Source organism: Archocentrus centrarchus, chromosome 5 (assembly GCF_007364275.1).
Source record: "Archocentrus centrarchus isolate MPI-CPG fArcCen1 chromosome 5, fArcCen1, whole genome shotgun sequence".
NCBI classification, from domain to species: Eukaryota; Metazoa; Chordata; class Actinopteri; order Cichliformes; family Cichlidae; genus Archocentrus; species Archocentrus centrarchus.
This window is the reverse complement of record NC_044350.1, coordinates 23,502,214-23,520,248: the sequence shown is the minus strand read 5'-3', so window position 1 is coordinate 23,520,248 and position 18,035 is coordinate 23,502,214. Positions and strand designations below refer to the sequence as shown.

General features: G+C 39.3%; 1 protein-coding gene across 1 annotated transcript in view; it reads left to right on the top strand.

Annotated features, from left to right (window-relative positions):
- Positions 1 to 18,035, top strand: part of atp2b2 (ATPase plasma membrane Ca2+ transporting 2) — a 74,662-nt gene that overhangs the window by 53,793 nt on the left and 2,834 nt on the right. The window contains exons 12-23 of the mRNA XM_030728876.1: positions 2,074 to 2,315; positions 3,279 to 3,513; positions 6,695 to 6,874; positions 7,029 to 7,116; positions 7,251 to 7,357; positions 8,262 to 8,453; positions 8,794 to 9,007; positions 9,111 to 9,322; positions 9,467 to 9,574; positions 9,697 to 9,879; positions 12,681 to 12,773; positions 17,333 to 18,035. The exon at positions 17,333 to 18,035 is cut by the window's right edge and continues 2,834 nt beyond it. Coding sequence (XP_030584736.1) covers positions 2,074 to 2,315; positions 3,279 to 3,513; positions 6,695 to 6,874; positions 7,029 to 7,116; positions 7,251 to 7,357; positions 8,262 to 8,453; positions 8,794 to 9,007; positions 9,111 to 9,322; positions 9,467 to 9,574; positions 9,697 to 9,879; positions 12,681 to 12,773; positions 17,333 to 17,644 — 2,166 coding nt within the window. The 3' untranslated portion in view covers positions 17,645 to 18,035. The remainder of the gene's footprint in view (positions 1 to 2,073; positions 2,316 to 3,278; positions 3,514 to 6,694; positions 6,875 to 7,028; positions 7,117 to 7,250; positions 7,358 to 8,261; positions 8,454 to 8,793; positions 9,008 to 9,110; positions 9,323 to 9,466; positions 9,575 to 9,696; positions 9,880 to 12,680; positions 12,774 to 17,332) is intronic.

Below are 18,035 nucleotides of genomic sequence, written 5' to 3'. Positions count from 1 at the left end.
CTTTTCCCAAGTCTCTTCTACCAAGTGTTCTTTGCCCAATGTTACCATGGCAACGCTGGGTCTTTGACAAGCTGACCACATGCACAAACACTCACACTCTTGCACGTACAATGAGTGTGTACACGGTGGCACACATGTACTGTAGCCACCTCCACAGATACTGTATCACACACACATAGACACAATCTGCAATAGAAGTTGCACCTGATGGCTGATAATAAACTCAAAAATCCTGGCTCCACGCCTAAAACACATAGTAATAATAATTCAATCACAAACACATTTCCGACCGTACTTACATATGTTAGATAGGAAATTAAATTGCATGCTGTGTCTGTCGTTCATAATCCACTGACATACTCACTGAACCAGAGCAATACATGGTTCCAAGTATACAATTACAGATTGCACAGGGCTGAGCTGTGCGCCTGAAATAAGAAGATCTAAACCTGATTCCATCTATCTCATCTCCTGCCCTCCCACACAAAGTAACCCTTTCACCTGCTAGCTGGTTAATTATCACCAGCAGCTATTTCAAGCATTACATTGGTCGCATTGAGCTGAAGGAGCGAGAATCTCATTCATTGAATAGAACAGATCAGCGTATAAAATATGTTCGACTGAAAACTTCCTCTCCACGGCAGGATTATTTTTATTTACCCTATGAGGAAACATGAACTACGAACATTTAAGAGTTAAAGTGTTGGCTTAGGTAGAAATAATATCACGTGTAGTAATGTTATCAAATTATTTTAAAGTTGCATTATTTTAAATTTAAGCCATGTGTAAAGTAAACTTTCTAACTTTGAAAACCCAACTACACCCCATGGCTCATTAACTGCAGTAACTTAAAGTAATTGTTTTCTATATGATTTTATCAGTCTCTCACATGATTGAGGACATTTTTTGACCCACTCTTCTTTACTCTTCTTTTGTGTGGATTCGTTTGTGGACATCTCTCTTAAGGTCCCACCACAGCATTTCAGTTGGATTGAGGTTTGGACTTTGGGCCATTGCAGCACACTGATTCTTTTCTTTTTCAATCACTCTGTAGTAGATTTACTGGTGTGATTGGGATCATTGCCTAGTTTCATGACCCAGTTTCAGCCAAGCTTTAGCTGTCTGATAAATGGCCTCATATTTGACTCTAGAAATCTTTGGCAACCTTTGGGGTGTTCAGATGCTGTGGCTGCAAAACACCAAATCGTCACCCCTCCACCACTGTGTTTGACAGTTGGTATGAGTTGTTTGTGCTGATATGCTGTGTTAGGTTTTCTCCAGACACGGTGCTGTGCATTATGGCCAAACATCTTCACTTTGGTCTCATCTGTCCAAAAGACATTGTTCCAAAACTCTGATTTCTTCAGATGCAAGTTTGCAAACCTTAGAAACTTTCTGCTGTCAACCCTCCCAAATAAACCACACTTGTTCAGTCTCTTTCTAATTATACTGTCATGAACTTTAACATTTAACATTTGCTAACTGAGGCCTGTAGAGTCTGAGATGTAGCTCTCAAATTTTTGCAGTTTCTCTGAGTGTTGCGCAGTCTGACCTTTTAACTTGACTTTGTTTGAATTTGTTGGGATGCCCCCTCCTGGGAATATTGGCAGCTGTTTTGATTATTTTCCAGCTGTGAATCATCTTACTCAGTGTAAAATAATAGAGTAAAAACTGTTTAGAAAAGGCCTTATAACCCCTCTCAGATTTATGGTTAGCAACAATTGTTTCTTTAAGATCACAGCTGATGTCTTTAACACACACCTGAATGCTCCAGACAACAAACTGCCAAAATGTCTGCTTTGATAGATTTACTCACACTTGGTGATGATTAGTTAATCAAATGCATTTGATTAGCAACACCTGGCTGCTACTTTTCCTCTTCATTCCTATGGAAGCAATAAGGGTTTACTTAGTTTTTCACATCACTGGTTCTTCACTTTAGCTTAGTTCTTATTAAATAATGGTACAATTGAGATTGTATTTACCTCATTTCAAGACCTGCTAAGGACTACCTAATATTAGGCTACAAATAAAACTGAACACATTTAAATCTTTTCCTCTCCTTCTTTCCAGCCCCCAGATAAGGAAGGCGGTCTCCCGAAACAGGTGGGCAACAAGACAGAGTGTGGCCTGCTGGGACTAGTCTTGGACCTGAAGCGGGATTACCAGCCAATAAGAAACCAGATCCCAGAGGAGAAGCTTTACAAAGTCTACACCTTCAACTCTGTCAGGAAGTCGATGAGCACTGTCATAAAGCTGCCTGATGGTAGCTTCCGCATGTACAGCAAGGGAGCCTCTGAGATTGTACTCAAAAAGTGAGTCCTCTTTTATAATAAATAAAAAAATAGCAGTTTTTACAGTTGTATACTTTAATAAAGTGCTCTGTAGATTTGTATTCTGTATTCAGTGTGTGTTTCCAGCAGTACGTCTCACTATTGTGTCATTTTACAATGTATTACAGTAACATTATATTGAGTAGCTTCGAGAAAACCATCAGATGCAGTTGTAAAGATTTTTTTTCCTTTTTAAGGAGGAATGTGAAATTCTCTGGTAGGAATTAATAAATTAATTAATTAAAATTACTTAAACTCAAATTAATGATGAGTATTTTTATGTTTCTTTAAGATAATATCTGTTACAAATTTAACACATATAACATAAACATAGATGAAGCTATAATTAGAATGTTTTGATGTTACAATGTATGAAAGGTTAAATTCACATTTTTGTCAAGCTGGCAGGTCCTAAAATCACATTTGCATTAATTATGGTCCATTTGCTTTTTTTGATGTGCTGCATTTGAATTTGGCTGCATGCCAGTACACCTGTTCATTTGCAGTTTGTATGCTGACGTATTTAGCTTGTTTAGCAAATTAGTTTACTCTTGATCAGATTGAATTATTTTTGGCTATAATTTAGGCAATGCTTTCGCCATTTTTTGATCATTTAGAGGGAATTATTTGTCCTTCATTTGAGGTATCCACATAGTACTGCCAGCCATCTAGGCTTTACATGTCCTTAGCCCAGTGCACTTCACTCTTCTCCCATGAATAATTTTTCTCTTGAGGTTTTTGCAGCATTGCAGTTCACAGTGCATTCTTTTTTGATTTAGCAGTATTCACTTAAGCAAAACAATAAAACGAGGCTGAGGGACGGGACTACGTATATTTTCTTTTTCAATGCTGGATCATTTTCAATACTAGTGTTACAGCAATACCAGTATTACAGCACATAATTTAAAATGACCCTCACTACCTACACCACACTCTTGTTTTCAGATGCAGCCATATCCTAAACGAGGTGGGTGAACCAAGGGTTTTCCGTCCACGAGACAAGGACGAGATGGTGAAGAAAGTGATTGAGCCCATGGCGTGTGATGGCCTGAGGACCATCTGTGTGGCATACCGTGACTTTTCCAGCAATCCTGAGCCCAACTGGGATGATGAGAACAGCATCCTGAATGACCTCACAGCCATCTGTGTTGTCGGAATAGAGGACCCCGTCAGGCCAGAGGTAGGAGAGATATTTTGGTAATGGACTGAGAGGAGGGGATGTTGAACAAATTGTTTATAATACCAGCTAGCAGTAGCTGTGTCATAGTCAGTGGTGTGTCCTTGCCGTTCCTTTGAAGCAGTGTCACGTTACCTAAAGGTTTATTGTGTAGATGAAGCATTCATTTGAATTTTAAACACATGTCATTTCTATGGATTTTACTTACATCAGACAAGCATATTATTCCTGATCACCTCCTTAAAATCAACCCTTGAAGGAAAAACAAATGGTTAATGCAGCAAGTGATTCATCATAAAATGATTTCTTCAGTGGTGCAGTTTTTTTATGACGAATTTCACATGAAGAGAAGGAGTACTATAATTGGAAGAAAGAAGTATGTGTGTACAGTAGGAAAGCTGACCTCACTTGACAGCTCCAGTGCAGGGAAAGGGATACAGGAAAACTGACTGCTGGATTATTCAGCTGCTTCCTTTCATCTTATTTCCATCCCCCTTCTCTTCTACAACAGCATCTCTCATTCAGCCCCAACCCAACATGTATTCTCCTGTCCACCTCTGTCTATATTACAGTATAAGAGTTGATTTTCACCTTTTTCTGATTCCTTTTCCTTTCACTTTTTCTGCACATTTCTTTCTCTCATTGTGATCTATCTTTCTCTCTAAAGCTGTTATGTGAGCATCTGTACAGACCTAGAATTAAGATAAAATTAAATAAAATAACAGAGACATTTTTTAATCTTGTGAACAATGAGACAAGTTAACAAGTACCCCCTTTTTGTATTTATTTTTATTTATTTTTGGCCAACTTATAGTGTTATCATGAATAAATACAAACTCCAAAGCAGCAAAAGGTAAAGGGAAAAAAGTCAAATATATAATTTTGAACATACTACTGTATACCGTAAAATGAATATGTATGTGCACCCACATTTTAATGATACACGCCAAGCACTTTATCTACCTCACATCCATCATACATCACATCACATAGAATCACCAGTTAACCCAACTTGCATGTCTTCAAGCTGTGAATACTCAGAGGAAACCCATGGAGGTATAGGAAGGCCATGCAAGCTTTGCACAGGAGGGTCTCAGCTGGGAATTGAACCAGGAACCTCCTTCCTGTAAGGCAATAGTGCTAATGACTCCACCTATATTAGCATGCAAGCCAGTAATTTACACTGTGTTAATATAGCCCTTTACAATGATGCATAGCCTCAAAGTTTGCAGAATCCTCTCTCTGCTCAACCCTAGAGGTCACTCGGCATCTGATATTTTCCTTAACCAATGTTGAAAAGTACAGTAGTACACAGAACATGCAATTCCAGACCCTTTGTGATGACTGGTTACTATTGGAAATTAGATGACATTCCATTCTTTTAAAAGGGTCACATAGATTAGTAAACATGGTTTTGGTTTGTTTATTAGTCTCTAATTTCTTCCTCCATAATGCAATGTTCATTTAATAACTGGCTGCTCTGTGGGGTTGCCTCCAGAGAGACAAGAGCAAATCGAGGAGGGAATGAGAGACTGAGAAAGGTTCAAAATCAGATTCCTGTCAGAGGGATGACAGAAGGCAGGAGGAAGATGGGTAGAAAGGGTAAAGAAAAATGGAAGAGAACGAGAATGTAACCAGATCCATATAAAAGGCACAAGATACTTGTTTTTCAGTCTCACCTACTAGCCTCCTACTTTCTTCCTCTGTCGGGCCAGATTGTATTTTTAATAAGCCTCCACTCTTCTCTTCATCTCCATGTTTCAAGTGACCAGTCAGCTTGAGCAGTGGGAATCCAAGAGAAATAAGAGATTTAAAAAGTAACAGTGATGGCAGGCAAACAGGAACTTGATATCTTGATAACAATGACTTACGAAATTACTTACAAAACAATTACAATTAAAATGTCTATGAGCCCATGTTGTTGCTGATGCTAACTGGCTTCTAAATAAATATTAGATAACTTTTGTTTTATACTGGAAAAATATTTAACCTGTTTCACCCTTTTCCTCACAGTATTAGCTAGGTTACAAGTATTATTTTATTTTGTGCACTTGATTAGATGAAAGGCTGATATAATGTTAATGATGATTTTATTGTTGTTTGAGCAAATATTGCTGTTTAATGGACACTGTTGACTGTTACATGTAAGAACTGGATGGCTACTGACTTAAATATATTATCCACTTGTATGGCTCTTGTTTTCATATTTAGGATCATAATTTTTCCATGTAGTAGCTGTTAAGTAACAGTTATGTAGTCCTAAGTAGGCGAAAACCATATCTGTTTTTATTTTAACCTCCAACCTCCAGCTTATTAAAGATCTGCACTCCTTCGCTCTGTAGATATATTTTGTAAAAAGAAGTTTATCTCTCTATGTTTACATGCATGCGCGGTTTGATTTGGCTGTTTAATGCATGTTGCAAGTACACATTTTGATGGTGGATCTATGCTTTATGTTTTTATGCGTGAACACTGAAAAAGCTACTATCCTGCATGTATGTGTGAACTGATGCCAGTTGTTATTACTGTATGCGATTACAATTGTTTGTGGGTGTGGGTTTGGAGAGCAGAGCTCGCCCACACTGACCTTTGCAAGGAGGAACATGTGTTTCTGAATTAATAATCTTTTGCAAGATGCTTCAACCACAGATCCATTTCCATACATTAGTGGTCATAATTAATTTATTACAATACTGCCTGTAGAAAAAGAACTTGTTCTGATAAAATAAAATTTACAGGGGCTTTGCTGTGTGTATGTTTACCTATCTCTCTCTCTGTGTGTGTGTGTGTGTGTGTGTGTGTGTGTGTGTGTGTGTGTGTGTGTGTTTTGCCAATCTACAATGTCACTCTTTTACAAACAGTAGTCTATTAGTGAAGCTCTGAAAATCCCACTGTTTACATGCCACCAGATAGCAAAGTTGGTGGAGAACAAAGCCAGAGGGAAAAAAAAATTGAAAATGTAACTTTAATTCATCCAGTGATCAGAAATGCATCTCTATCCTGATGAGTGTATCAGAGGGCTTCTTTGAACTAAAGGATTTGCCAAATCCCCTAACAGTTAGTTTCTTAGTATTAATTGGACAAAATTGGTTATTGCAGGTTTAAATAATTGGGGTAGTATACCTCCCTATGTACATGGTTCTGTTGTACTGAATCATTTTGCATATGTGTCTCTCTATTTTAGGTGCCCGATGCTATTCAAAAGTGCCAGCGTGCAGGCATCACAGTGCGTATGGTGACAGGAGATAATATAAACACAGCCCGGGCCATAGCCATCAAGTGTGGTATAATCCACCCAGGAGAGGACTTCCTGTGCATTGATGGCAAAGAGTTCAACAGGAGGATCCGCAATGAGAAAGGAGAGGTACAGCAAATACTGTCAATCTGAGAGGAGGGCAGAAACTGAAAGAGACTCGTGGAAGAGAGCTGAAACTACAAAGGAGAAGGAAAAATAAACTAAAATGCAAACACTCCCTCTCTTCCTATTTGTGTGTGTGTGTCTATGTGTGCATGTCCAGGTGGAACAGGAGCGTATTGATAAGGTTTGGCCTAAACTCCGAGTACTGGCTAGATCATCCCCAACCGACAAACACACACTCGTAAAAGGTGAATTGGTTGCACATTTTTTGCTCTGATTTATACAGCGACCACTTCTGTTGCCTTTCCTCATTTTAGATTCTTCATTTTTTATATGTATATGTATTTCCTCTCGTGCTGCTATGTTTATCTCTTTATCACAGGGATTATTGACAGCACTATGGCAGACCAGAGGCAGGTGGTGGCTGTGACAGGAGATGGGACCAACGATGGGCCTGCTCTAAAGAAAGCTGACGTTGGATTTGCCATGGTAAGCAGCCCTTCTTTCCTGTTTTGTTTAGCTGTTTGTTCATGTCTTATCTTGCTTTCTTGTGAGACTGATCTCAGTCAACATCTGCAGATGTCTTTTTCACCTCTGCAGTATTTAGGAATTCTTCTCAGGCACTCTTACACTCTTACGCTAGCTGTGTGGATTAGGAGCTCCCCCTAGTGGATTTCTATAACAATACAGTTTTTCCTCCTAGATTACTCAGGCTTGCTTTAAGGATATATATATATATATATATATATATATATATATATATATGAACAATGTACTTATAGGTCTTAATGTCCTAGTACTTAACAATACTTACGAGTAGTAGTACAGCCTTCATTCTACACAGGGGTCTTGTAAGATTCTGTGTAAAATATTTTCCTACTTCAGTGCTTAAGCATGAACTCTGTTTGAAGGAGATTAGCTTGGGCCCAGGTTTTAACCTAATCAGGCACATTAATTTATTAAATGAAACATGGTTAGAAAGATGTCCTTATAAATTCTCATTACACACAGTCATCAACAAGTGCATCTTTGTCCAAATGCAGCCATTGTTTAGAAGGTGTTGCCCTGGCTACTCTTTGAAAATATAACAGAAAAAAAGAAGAGAGTCCTTTCTACAATCTGTGCTTCACCTGAATACATGGAGCTTCCTGTCACAAAAGCACCAACATGAACCCTGACTCCTTAAGTAGCTGATATTATTATCAAACTCAAAGCTGACTCATGTACAAGGTCCAGTTCTGTCCAGTGGCGGCAGAGTTGATTATAGGCTTCTATGTTATTTTTAACATGGCAGGCTGAAGAATATTGCAGCATGATGAAGTTAGAAGGACAGCAGCTGTGAAATAGAAAACTCCAGTTTATTTCTGACTGCAGCTTGTCATTACTCTTCCAGGGTATTGCTGGTACAGATGTGGCCAAGGAAGCGTCCGATATCATTCTTACTGATGATAACTTCAGCAGCATCGTGAAAGCAGTTATGTGGGGCCGAAATGTCTATGACAGCATCTCCAAGTTTCTTCAGTTCCAGCTTACTGTCAATGTTGTGGCTGTCATTGTGGCTTTCACTGGTGCCTGCATCACACAGGTCAGAGGGATTAAAAAGACTGTATTTACAAGCATTACCAGTCTACTATTATGTTAATCTTTAACACAGTTGTGTTGGTGATGAAATGGAATTTTCATCCTAATTGGGTTACTGTTGTCTAATGTGTAATTTAACAGATAATGAGTGCAATATCAATATCATATCATATCAATACCACATATCAAAAAAAAAAAAGGTTATTTTTGAAGTTAAAGATTAGATTGGCGTATGAAAAGCATAATTCATCTACAGTAACTAAAGCACTTCTCAGCAGTTGCCCTCCATCCCTGGTTGTATTAGAGTTATTGATTCTTTTCATGTTTCTGTTACCTTTCTTTAGGACTCTCCTTTGAAAGCAGTGCAGATGTTGTGGGTGAACCTTATCATGGATACTTTTGCATCCCTGGCTCTGGCGACAGAGCCTCCCACAGAGTCTCTGCTTAAGAGGAAGCCATACGGTCGCAATAAGCCTCTGATCTCCAGCACCATGACAAAGAACATCTTAGGACACGGAGTCTATCAGCTCATTATTATCTTCACACTGCTCTTTGTTGGTATGCATGGTTATTTTGCTCCTTTATGCTGATGTAGCATATTAGAGATTTAAAGATTATAACATAAAACTGACTCTCTTTCTCATTTTTTTTTTCCTTCCAGGTGAGCAGATTTTTGACATCGACAGTGGCCGCAATGCTCCTCTTCACTCTCCTCCCTCTGAACACTACACCATCATCTTCAACACTTTTGTCATGATGCAGCTGTTTAATGAGATAAATGCCCGCAAAATCCATGGAGAGAGGAATGTTTTTGATGGCATCTTCAGGAACCCCATCTTCTGCTCTATTGTTTTTGGCACATTTGCTGTGCAGGTAAGCGGATGCAATTTTTGGTTATAATACGTAATTACTTTTCTTGGTTATTGTTATAGATGCTGCTTTTTTTTTTTTTTAGATAAATAAAGGTAATTTGTTTCCTGTGTATATTGGTCATGGGTTATGCTTTGCTTTGTGTAGATTGTGATTGTGCAATTTGGAGGGAAGCCATTCAGCTGTCAACCTCTAAACTTGGAAAAGTGGATGTGGTGTGTTTTCCTTGGTCTGGGAGAGCTTGTGTGGGGACAGGTAATAGGCACACTTTTCCTTTTCTAAGTCTTTTGATCAATTTTCCTGTCTGTGCACCTCTACAGTAAGTGCATCATTTTTGCTTTTGCATCACTTAGTGCTTTTACTTCTCTGCGGATTAGGTGATAGCCACCATACCCAATAGCAGGCTGCGCTTCCTGCGGCGGGCAGGGCAGTTAACTCAGAAAGATGAGCTGCCAGAGGAGGATGTTAATGAAGAAAATGAGGAGATCGACCACGCAGAGAGGGAATTGAGGAGAGGACAGATCCTGTGGTTTAGAGGACTCAACCGCATTCAGACTCAGGTGAGGACAAAGGACAGACAGTTTAAATCCAATCCCAAATAATATATGGATACAGTAAATGAGATTTATGCTTATTCAAGTCAATTCATTATTACTTTTAATTTTACATAATAATATACATTTTGTCCAGTTATGTAATAAAAATACTTAAAGAAAAATATGTCACCCCTGATGTTTTCTAAAGTGTTTTTTTTTTTTATATTGTTTGTCTGTATTTAGCATATGATCAATTTTGTGTAGGTCTCTCCACCTCAGTCATTACCCATGAAGAAATAGTAGACTGTGTGTCATATGTTGTTCATGTTAGCCAGTCACAGTTTTACAGTCCTTTTATCTCAAGATGAATTACTCAGGAACATAAAGATGCTACTTTCCCTCGCTGGACTGCTGAGATCGGCGCCGTGGACCTGTGGAAGCTTGAAGAGTTAAATACAAGTATATAGCCACTGAACTGTTTTCACTGTTGTGAACTCTGTAGACCGCTATCACTGTGATATTCCAGACAGTCTGGCCTGTGTGCTGGATCTGGTTTCATCTCACTGATGTGTTACTGATGGGCCTGGGTGAAATTATCCCATGATATAGTGCTGTGGACAGATGCTGCCAAACATCCTCAAGAGCAAGTTAAAATACAGCCAGAGCAGAGTTCTGCACAGTTGGCAAGAGACAGTTTTTAGTATTAAAGAAAAACTATAATATGCTCATTATTTAGTTGTTTATTATAAAATTAAAATGTGTCATTCTATATACAGTTGTGGTCAAAAGTTTACATACACTCATTATGGGCATGAATATCATGGTAATTTGGGGCTTTAATTATTTGAACTGTTCTTTTTCCAGGGTCGAATGGTGGTGGATGGAATTACAGCATGTAACTTTAATGACTTTGGAAAACAAGTTTTAATTTATTTTGGATTTTCTATAATCCACACAGTATCAACAGTGTACATACAGGCTCAAATATATACATACATCCCCACTAATATTTGATTAAATGTCCCTTAGCAAGTTTCAAGATATTTTTGGTAGCCATCAGCAAGCTTCTGGCATAATTCTGGCTCGATATTTGACCAGTCTGATTGGCAGAGTTGGTAGGCTTCATTTAAATTGGTTGGTTTCCTGGCATAGACCCAGGTTTTAAGCAAAGTCCAAAAATTTTCAGTAGAGTTGAGGTCAGGGCTTTGGGAAGACCATTCCAGAAGCTTAATGTTGACCTGCTTTATTCATTCCATTGTGTGTTTGGGATCATTGTCATGTCGGGATACCCAGTTTTTTCCAAATTTCAATTGTCTAGCTGTTGATTTGAGGTGAAGTTGAAGAATTTGGAGGCAGTCCTCCTTCATTATTCCATCTACTTTGTACCAGTACCACTGGCAGCAAAGCAGCTACCACCACCATGCTTGAACGTTGGTAATGTTCTTAGGTTTGAAAGCCTCACCTTTGCTCCTCCAAACATACCTCTTGTTATTGTGGCCAAACACTTGTCTGGCTATAACACTTTTCTCCAGAAGGCAGCTTCAAATTTCAGTCAAGTATTGTTCAATCCAATGAGTGCTGTCAAACAAATTCTTTTTATGCTGGCAAAGCAAAAATACCAGTTGTAGTCAACCATAATGACTAATGAGAGGTTAATAGGCCTTGGTCTTGTAAAGTTTAAAGGCACTGTAGAACCTTCAGCATCACTCATTAAAACTGCGTGTATGTATGCATACTTTTGACCCTGTGTGGATTAGAGAAAATCCCAAATAAATTCAAACTTGTGCACCCAATTCATGTTTTTTTAAAGTCATTCCACTCTGGAAAAAGAATGTTTCAAATAATTACCATGGCATTCATTCCCATGATAACACACACACACACACACACACACATATATATATATATATATATAAACACACACACACACAGACACACATTTCTGACAACTGTATATTCATTGGTCAGGAATAAAGAAGAAGAAAAAAAAAGAAAACCCCAATTTGAGCTAAACCTTAGCTATCTTGGGTTACAATGAGTGAAGTTGCCAGAAAATAACATGCACTGGACGATGTGAATGGCTGGATCTGTGAATTTAAAAATGTTTACTTCAGATAGTAATAATTCAAAGGGTTGGATCACCCAATTTACAGGAGAACTAAGCTTTTAACAGTATTCCTGTTATGCTATCTGGCCATGCAGAAAGTTCTAGTTTACCAGGATTTTGTTATATCAAACTCTGAGATTTCTGTTTTTAGGTACTGAATGCAATAGAGGTGAATGGAAGTTTGTTCTGTAGTGCCGGCAATACAGAACAATAACGCAAACAGTGTCAGGGTTACTCTGGGTTAAAAAAAACAAACGACAAAAAAACACCCAATACACTGTATGAACTGTTTGTTTTGTAGAAAGTTCTTCTACTGAAGATCGCTCATGCTTACTTCGCTTATATGTTCACACAAAAATGAGAAATTGTTTCCGGTAATAAATATTAGCCAGTGAATTTTTTTTAAAAAATGCATCGAATGCCTCACTGTATCAGCATCATGCAGCAAATCTGAAATGAACCCAAAACTACTTGCATAGCTACCATTACAGCTCAGATATTTTTTCCTTTTCTGATTTGGGTGAACCAACTCTTTAGATCTGATTAAGTTTTTTGTTGTGGGAACACCACACCCCGACCTTTAGCTGTTCCCCCATCATGTCATGACTGAGATACTCCCTCTGCCACCAGTCACCCTGCCAGTCAACCTGTGCTACCATTTGGTCTGTGTCACTCTGAGCAGCCATTTGTCCTCTCCTGTCCTGCTCTCCTCCTACAGATTGAAGTAGTCAACACCTTCAAGAGTGGCACCTCCTTTCAGGGGGCGGGGGCTCTGAGACGCCAGTCATCCACCACCAGCCAGACCCAGGATGTAACCAATGTTTCTAGTCCTAGTCACGTGTCCTTGTCCAATGCCCTTTCCTCTCCTACAAGCACTACTGCTGCTACTGCTCCTCCCACTACTGGCCGTGAGTCAGAACTCTGTCAGTCTGCTTCTCCACTCTCTTTGCTTCAGGAGTGCCATCCTGCCATAAACAAAAAGTTATTTTTCTCAGCTTATTGATTTTCTTTTTTTTTTATTTACCACAACAGTCTCCATCTTGAGGTTGGCATTTCTGAAGATTTGTCATTTTTCTTTCTTGCTATTTGCTTTTTCATTTTTCTCTCTTTCTTCTGTCTTTTTGCTGTTCATGCTGGATTTCAAATTCATCTTGATATCTCGTCCCATGGTTGGGTGTACTGTCCTCTCATTGGTGAATGTGTGTTTGTTTCCTCAGAGTGCTAGGAGCGCAGGACTAAGGGTGATACCCACGGCGTGACATTTCAGGTTGTGAGTTTGTCTCCCTCTGCTCATCCTCCATCCATCATCTCCTCATTCAAACCTCACATTTTTATGTCTTTTATAGACATCAATGTGAACTAATTCCAATCAAATCACCAAGTCACTGGGTGAACATTCAAGTATAAGTTGCAACGTTGCCTTATTTTACCCGTGAGTGTGACGGTGTTGTGTGAAATCACATTGGCTTGACCTAAAGCAAAATTTACCTTGTCCTTTAAGCTGAATCATCTGCAGTGACAAGAAACTATGAAGGAAGCGGCAGTATATTTGGCTTAAAATATTCTCATATGTGACTGCTGTTATTTAATGATTTGCCGCCATTCGTCTTTGTCTCTCTCGCTCACTCTCCTTCGCACACATGCACACACACCCTCACACACACAACCTGCTTTATGAATCAAATTAATCAAATTAAATTCTGTGTGTAGGTTGCGTGAACTGGAATTGGGGCCAGGATACTCACTATAAGGCAGTAGTGTACCAATAATTCATCCCGTCTTGTTGCTTCATACTGTTGGTGTAGTTGACTGTCATGTTACCATAGTTACAGACATAGATCCTCTGCAGCAAAGTAAAATCAGCCCCCTCTCCCTTTTTTGACACCCCATCAGTGTTACTTGTCAGACATCCTGTCACATGCAATCATCCAGACAGGCTTCTCTTTATTATTAATTTTGCTTTCTATCCTTATACCCTTACTCTACCATAATTACAGGAGTAACAATACTAGGAAATTCACCATGTTATATACATTATTGTCATAGATTTAGAAATCTAATAGTTTAAAATCATAAATATTATTGCAGTCTTAAGGTTTGTGGCAGTTTACATATGAAATAATACTACATGGATAAATGTATTGGACCACATCTCTTAATGTTTGAATTTGGGTGCTTTTAGTCCCATTGCCAGAGAAGAGAAAAGAAAAAAGTGATGTTAGTGGACATTTCGTTATTAGTGTCTCTCCTCCACATTTAAGGCTAGACTAGCAGCATTTAGTTATTGAGCACTATATTTAACCACTAATATCTGCTCCACTCACCACTGTCTTGGTTGTTTTCTTCTTTTCCTTGTTCTGTCTTTTTTCACTCCCAGAAGGTTTGTGATCATTAGGTTTGTTTAAACAGAATTCTGTGAGTGGAGTGAGGTGGGCCCCCCTTAGGGAAGTCATACTGTATATCACCTACTGGCACTTTGCCATTGCTGTAATTTAAAGTTTCTCAGACCTTGGGGGACACTCACTGTCTTGGGACTCCAAGCTGTCACTTGACCTGTATAAAAGTCAGCAGCGTTCTGCTGACTCAATAACGGCAGAGTTCCAAACCTCCTGTGGCATTAACATCAACACTAAAACTGTGCACCGCTTCATGGCATGGGTTTCCAAAGCCAAGCACCTCCTGTAAGTATAATGTGTAGGTGGCCCAATACTTTTGTCCATACAGTATAGTGTATTCACTGTTCATGTGACAACTGAGAAAACAATTTGGAATACTAATATTTCTATTTTTTTTATTATCTTTGATTAATTCTTTTATGAACTGGAAGCACAGAACAGTAAATTAAACTGCAAGTAGTAATACGCATCATACACGTGTTTCAGAAGCATTGGGGTATGGTGTTGCTACAACATACAACATTTTATTTTTCATTTCAACTGCTTTAAACAAGAGTTTTAAAAACTGAGCACATTCACTTAAAATAACACTGCTCAAAACATTAAAGGGAAACTTTGAAAGTCTTTGAAGGAACTCCTTGACAGTTAAAGGAAACAGATTCTCACATCTTAAATCAATAGCATCAATTCCTTCATCCTACAAGAACTGCCTGCATACTGTGGCCACAGGAGGCCGGGTATTGTTGTGTACCAGGAGGAACCCAGGACCCACTGCACCAGTGTAGGATCTGACGTTGGGTCTAAGGATTTCATCCTGATACCTAATGGCAGTCACGATGCCCTTGCCTAGCCTAGGTCTGTGCATCCCTCCATGGATATGCCTCCCCAGTCATGCTCCCCTGTGTTACAGGCAGCATAACATCGTACACGTTCTCCCAGACCCTTTCACGTCTGTCACAGATGCTCAGGATGAACCAGCTCTCATCTGTGAAAACCGTGGACCTGCCAATTTTAGAATAGAATTGAATAGAGAATAGAATGCCTTTATTGACATTATACAGGATGTACAATGAGATTGGAGGGTATTTGGTATTCTATGGCAAATGCAAGGCAAATACCAAGCAGTGACCACAGGACCCACTAGAGGATGTTGGGCCTTCAGGCCACCCTCATAAAGTCTGTTCCTGATTGTTTGGTCCAAGACATTCACACCAGTGACCTGCTGGAGGTCATTTTGTAGGACTCATCCTGTTCCTTCTTGCACAAAAGAACAGATATTGGTCCTGCATTTAAGGACCTTCTGTCCAGCACTCTTAGAGTAACTGCATGTCTCCTAGAATCTCCTCCATGTTCTTGAGACTGTGCTGGGAGACACAGTAAACCTTCTGGCAATGGCACATATTGCAGGAATACCCTCTATAGGGTCCTCATGCTATCAGTAGTGGTGCTGACCCTAGCCAAAAGCAAAGTGAAAAAAGTGTCAGAAAAGTTGAGGAGGGAAAAAATGTCACTGCCCTCCACCTGCAAAACCATTCCTATTTTGGGGGTTGTTTCATTTTTCCGCCACTAGTGCACCTGTTGTTAATATTATTAACACCAAAGCAGCTGAAACTAACAACCCCTCTGCTACTTAACGGACCAGATAAATATCCAAGAAGTTTAACTGACTCAGTGCTGCGCTCAGATTAAAAAGTGTTACTTTCATATTTTTTAACAATATATAAATGTAAAAGCAACTATCAAGTTAAACCCAAACAGTCAACAATATTGATGCATCCATGATGATGTGAAACACCTTTAGATTTTCTTCTATATAAATCACAGTGTTGTCATGATTAAGTTTCCTGTAAAACATCAGTAGGATCTTTTTACAAAATAAGTTGAAAATGCACACAGGATTCCTGAAAACAGCACCTTCCCATAGTCTGTTATTACTGTTCTACTTTTTAGTCTTGATAAATTGTCACATAGTAATTTGATACTTATACTTGAGTGTTTACTTCAATGTGCATGGACTCAAGAACATGCTTTGACTGTCAGACGTCTGACAATAAAAGTATTATTTTTATTATTCACTTCCATGTGTTTTGTGTCTGTAGTTTGTGTGCCGGTGTCCGCTTTTTCACTGTCCCGTCTTTGTGTTGCATGTAGTTTGCGTTTACCTCTTGTTCATTTTCTGTGTTTGCCATATTTTAACCTGCTGTGTGTGCTTGTTGTCTCAGTGCCACTATTTTTCTTTTTGGTTTTATGGTTTCGTTGTGAGTTTTTACACTGCAATGCTTGTGTTGAGCCAACCTCATGCAGACTTGACTCCCTCCATTGCCCTGTTTGGAACCATACCATACCCACCATGTGCTATACTTGTGTGTTTGTGTGTCCTATTCAGAGTCTGTGTGGATATTGTCCCAGACAGTGTTCTGGTACCTTCAGAAGTTTTTAAACCACTTGATTGGATCTCTCAGATCTAACCTCCTTCCTTCTTACTGACCTCGTCCACCAGATTTCTACAAACTTGCATGTGATATTCTCCTTTAATTTTTCTGTAAGCATTCCATTTATTAACGTGGCTTGTTTCTAGGTATACAGCACATTGGACTAAAGCGTATACTTACAACGAGCATTTGTGTTGCTTTGGTATTTGTTTTTCTTGAAATGTATGATTTTGTTGTGTTTTTTTTATGATTGTGTTCCTCACAGTTTTCCTTAGTGCACGCCAAAATTGAATGACTTGTGACTGTAGTCATCTTGTGAAAGCAGGGCACAGACTGCAGTCACCTTCTCTCTTGCTGTTCCTCCACCCTTTCCTCCTTCTTTAATTCTTTATCCTCAAATGAGAGGATCCCTCCTTCCTCTTTGTCCCTTTTTTCTTCAACACCCCTCTTTCTTTCATCCCGAGGGTACCTCCAACCCTTCGATTTGGTCTCTGACATCACCTCTTACCATTTTTCTTCTCTTTTGTTCCTTTCCCCGACAGATCCGAGTTGTGAATGCATTCCGTAGCTCCCTCTATGAAGGCCTGGAAAAACCAGACTCCAGAACATCCATCCACAACTTCATGACACATCCCGAGTTTAGGATAGAAGACTCCACACCTAACATCCCCCTTATTGATGACACGGACGATGATTCTGCTCGTAGAAGGAGGAAGTACTCTAGCCAGCCCTCGTCCCCTAACAAGAACAACAACGCCATTGACAGTGGCATTAATCTCACTATCGATACCAGTAAATCAGCTGCTTCCTCCAGTCCTGCCAGTCCTCTGCACAGCTTGGAGACCAGCCTCTAACCCTGATCCTAAACTCAGCTCTAACCTCTAATGTTGATTCCTCACATTGTGGGGGCACCTCCTTCAATTCCTCCAGACCTTTAACTGTAACCATACAAGTCTTCACCCCAAAATGTTCACCCATTTCTCAACTTTGAGTCCCCCAAACCACCATATACCACTGACACAGGGCATGTCCTGGGGGGAAAAAATGTCCATCATTCTCCCTTAACCTAGAGCCCTTAAAGCGCTCTGCTCCTTTCAAAGTGGAGAAAATCTAAGTAATATGTCAAGGTGAAAAGAAAAGCAAACTAGCATACAATCAAAAAAGCGCAACAAAGCCACAAAACCTACACAGCCATCCTGTTCTTGTGGTTGTATGAATACGGTGGCAGTCATGGTGGTGTGTATG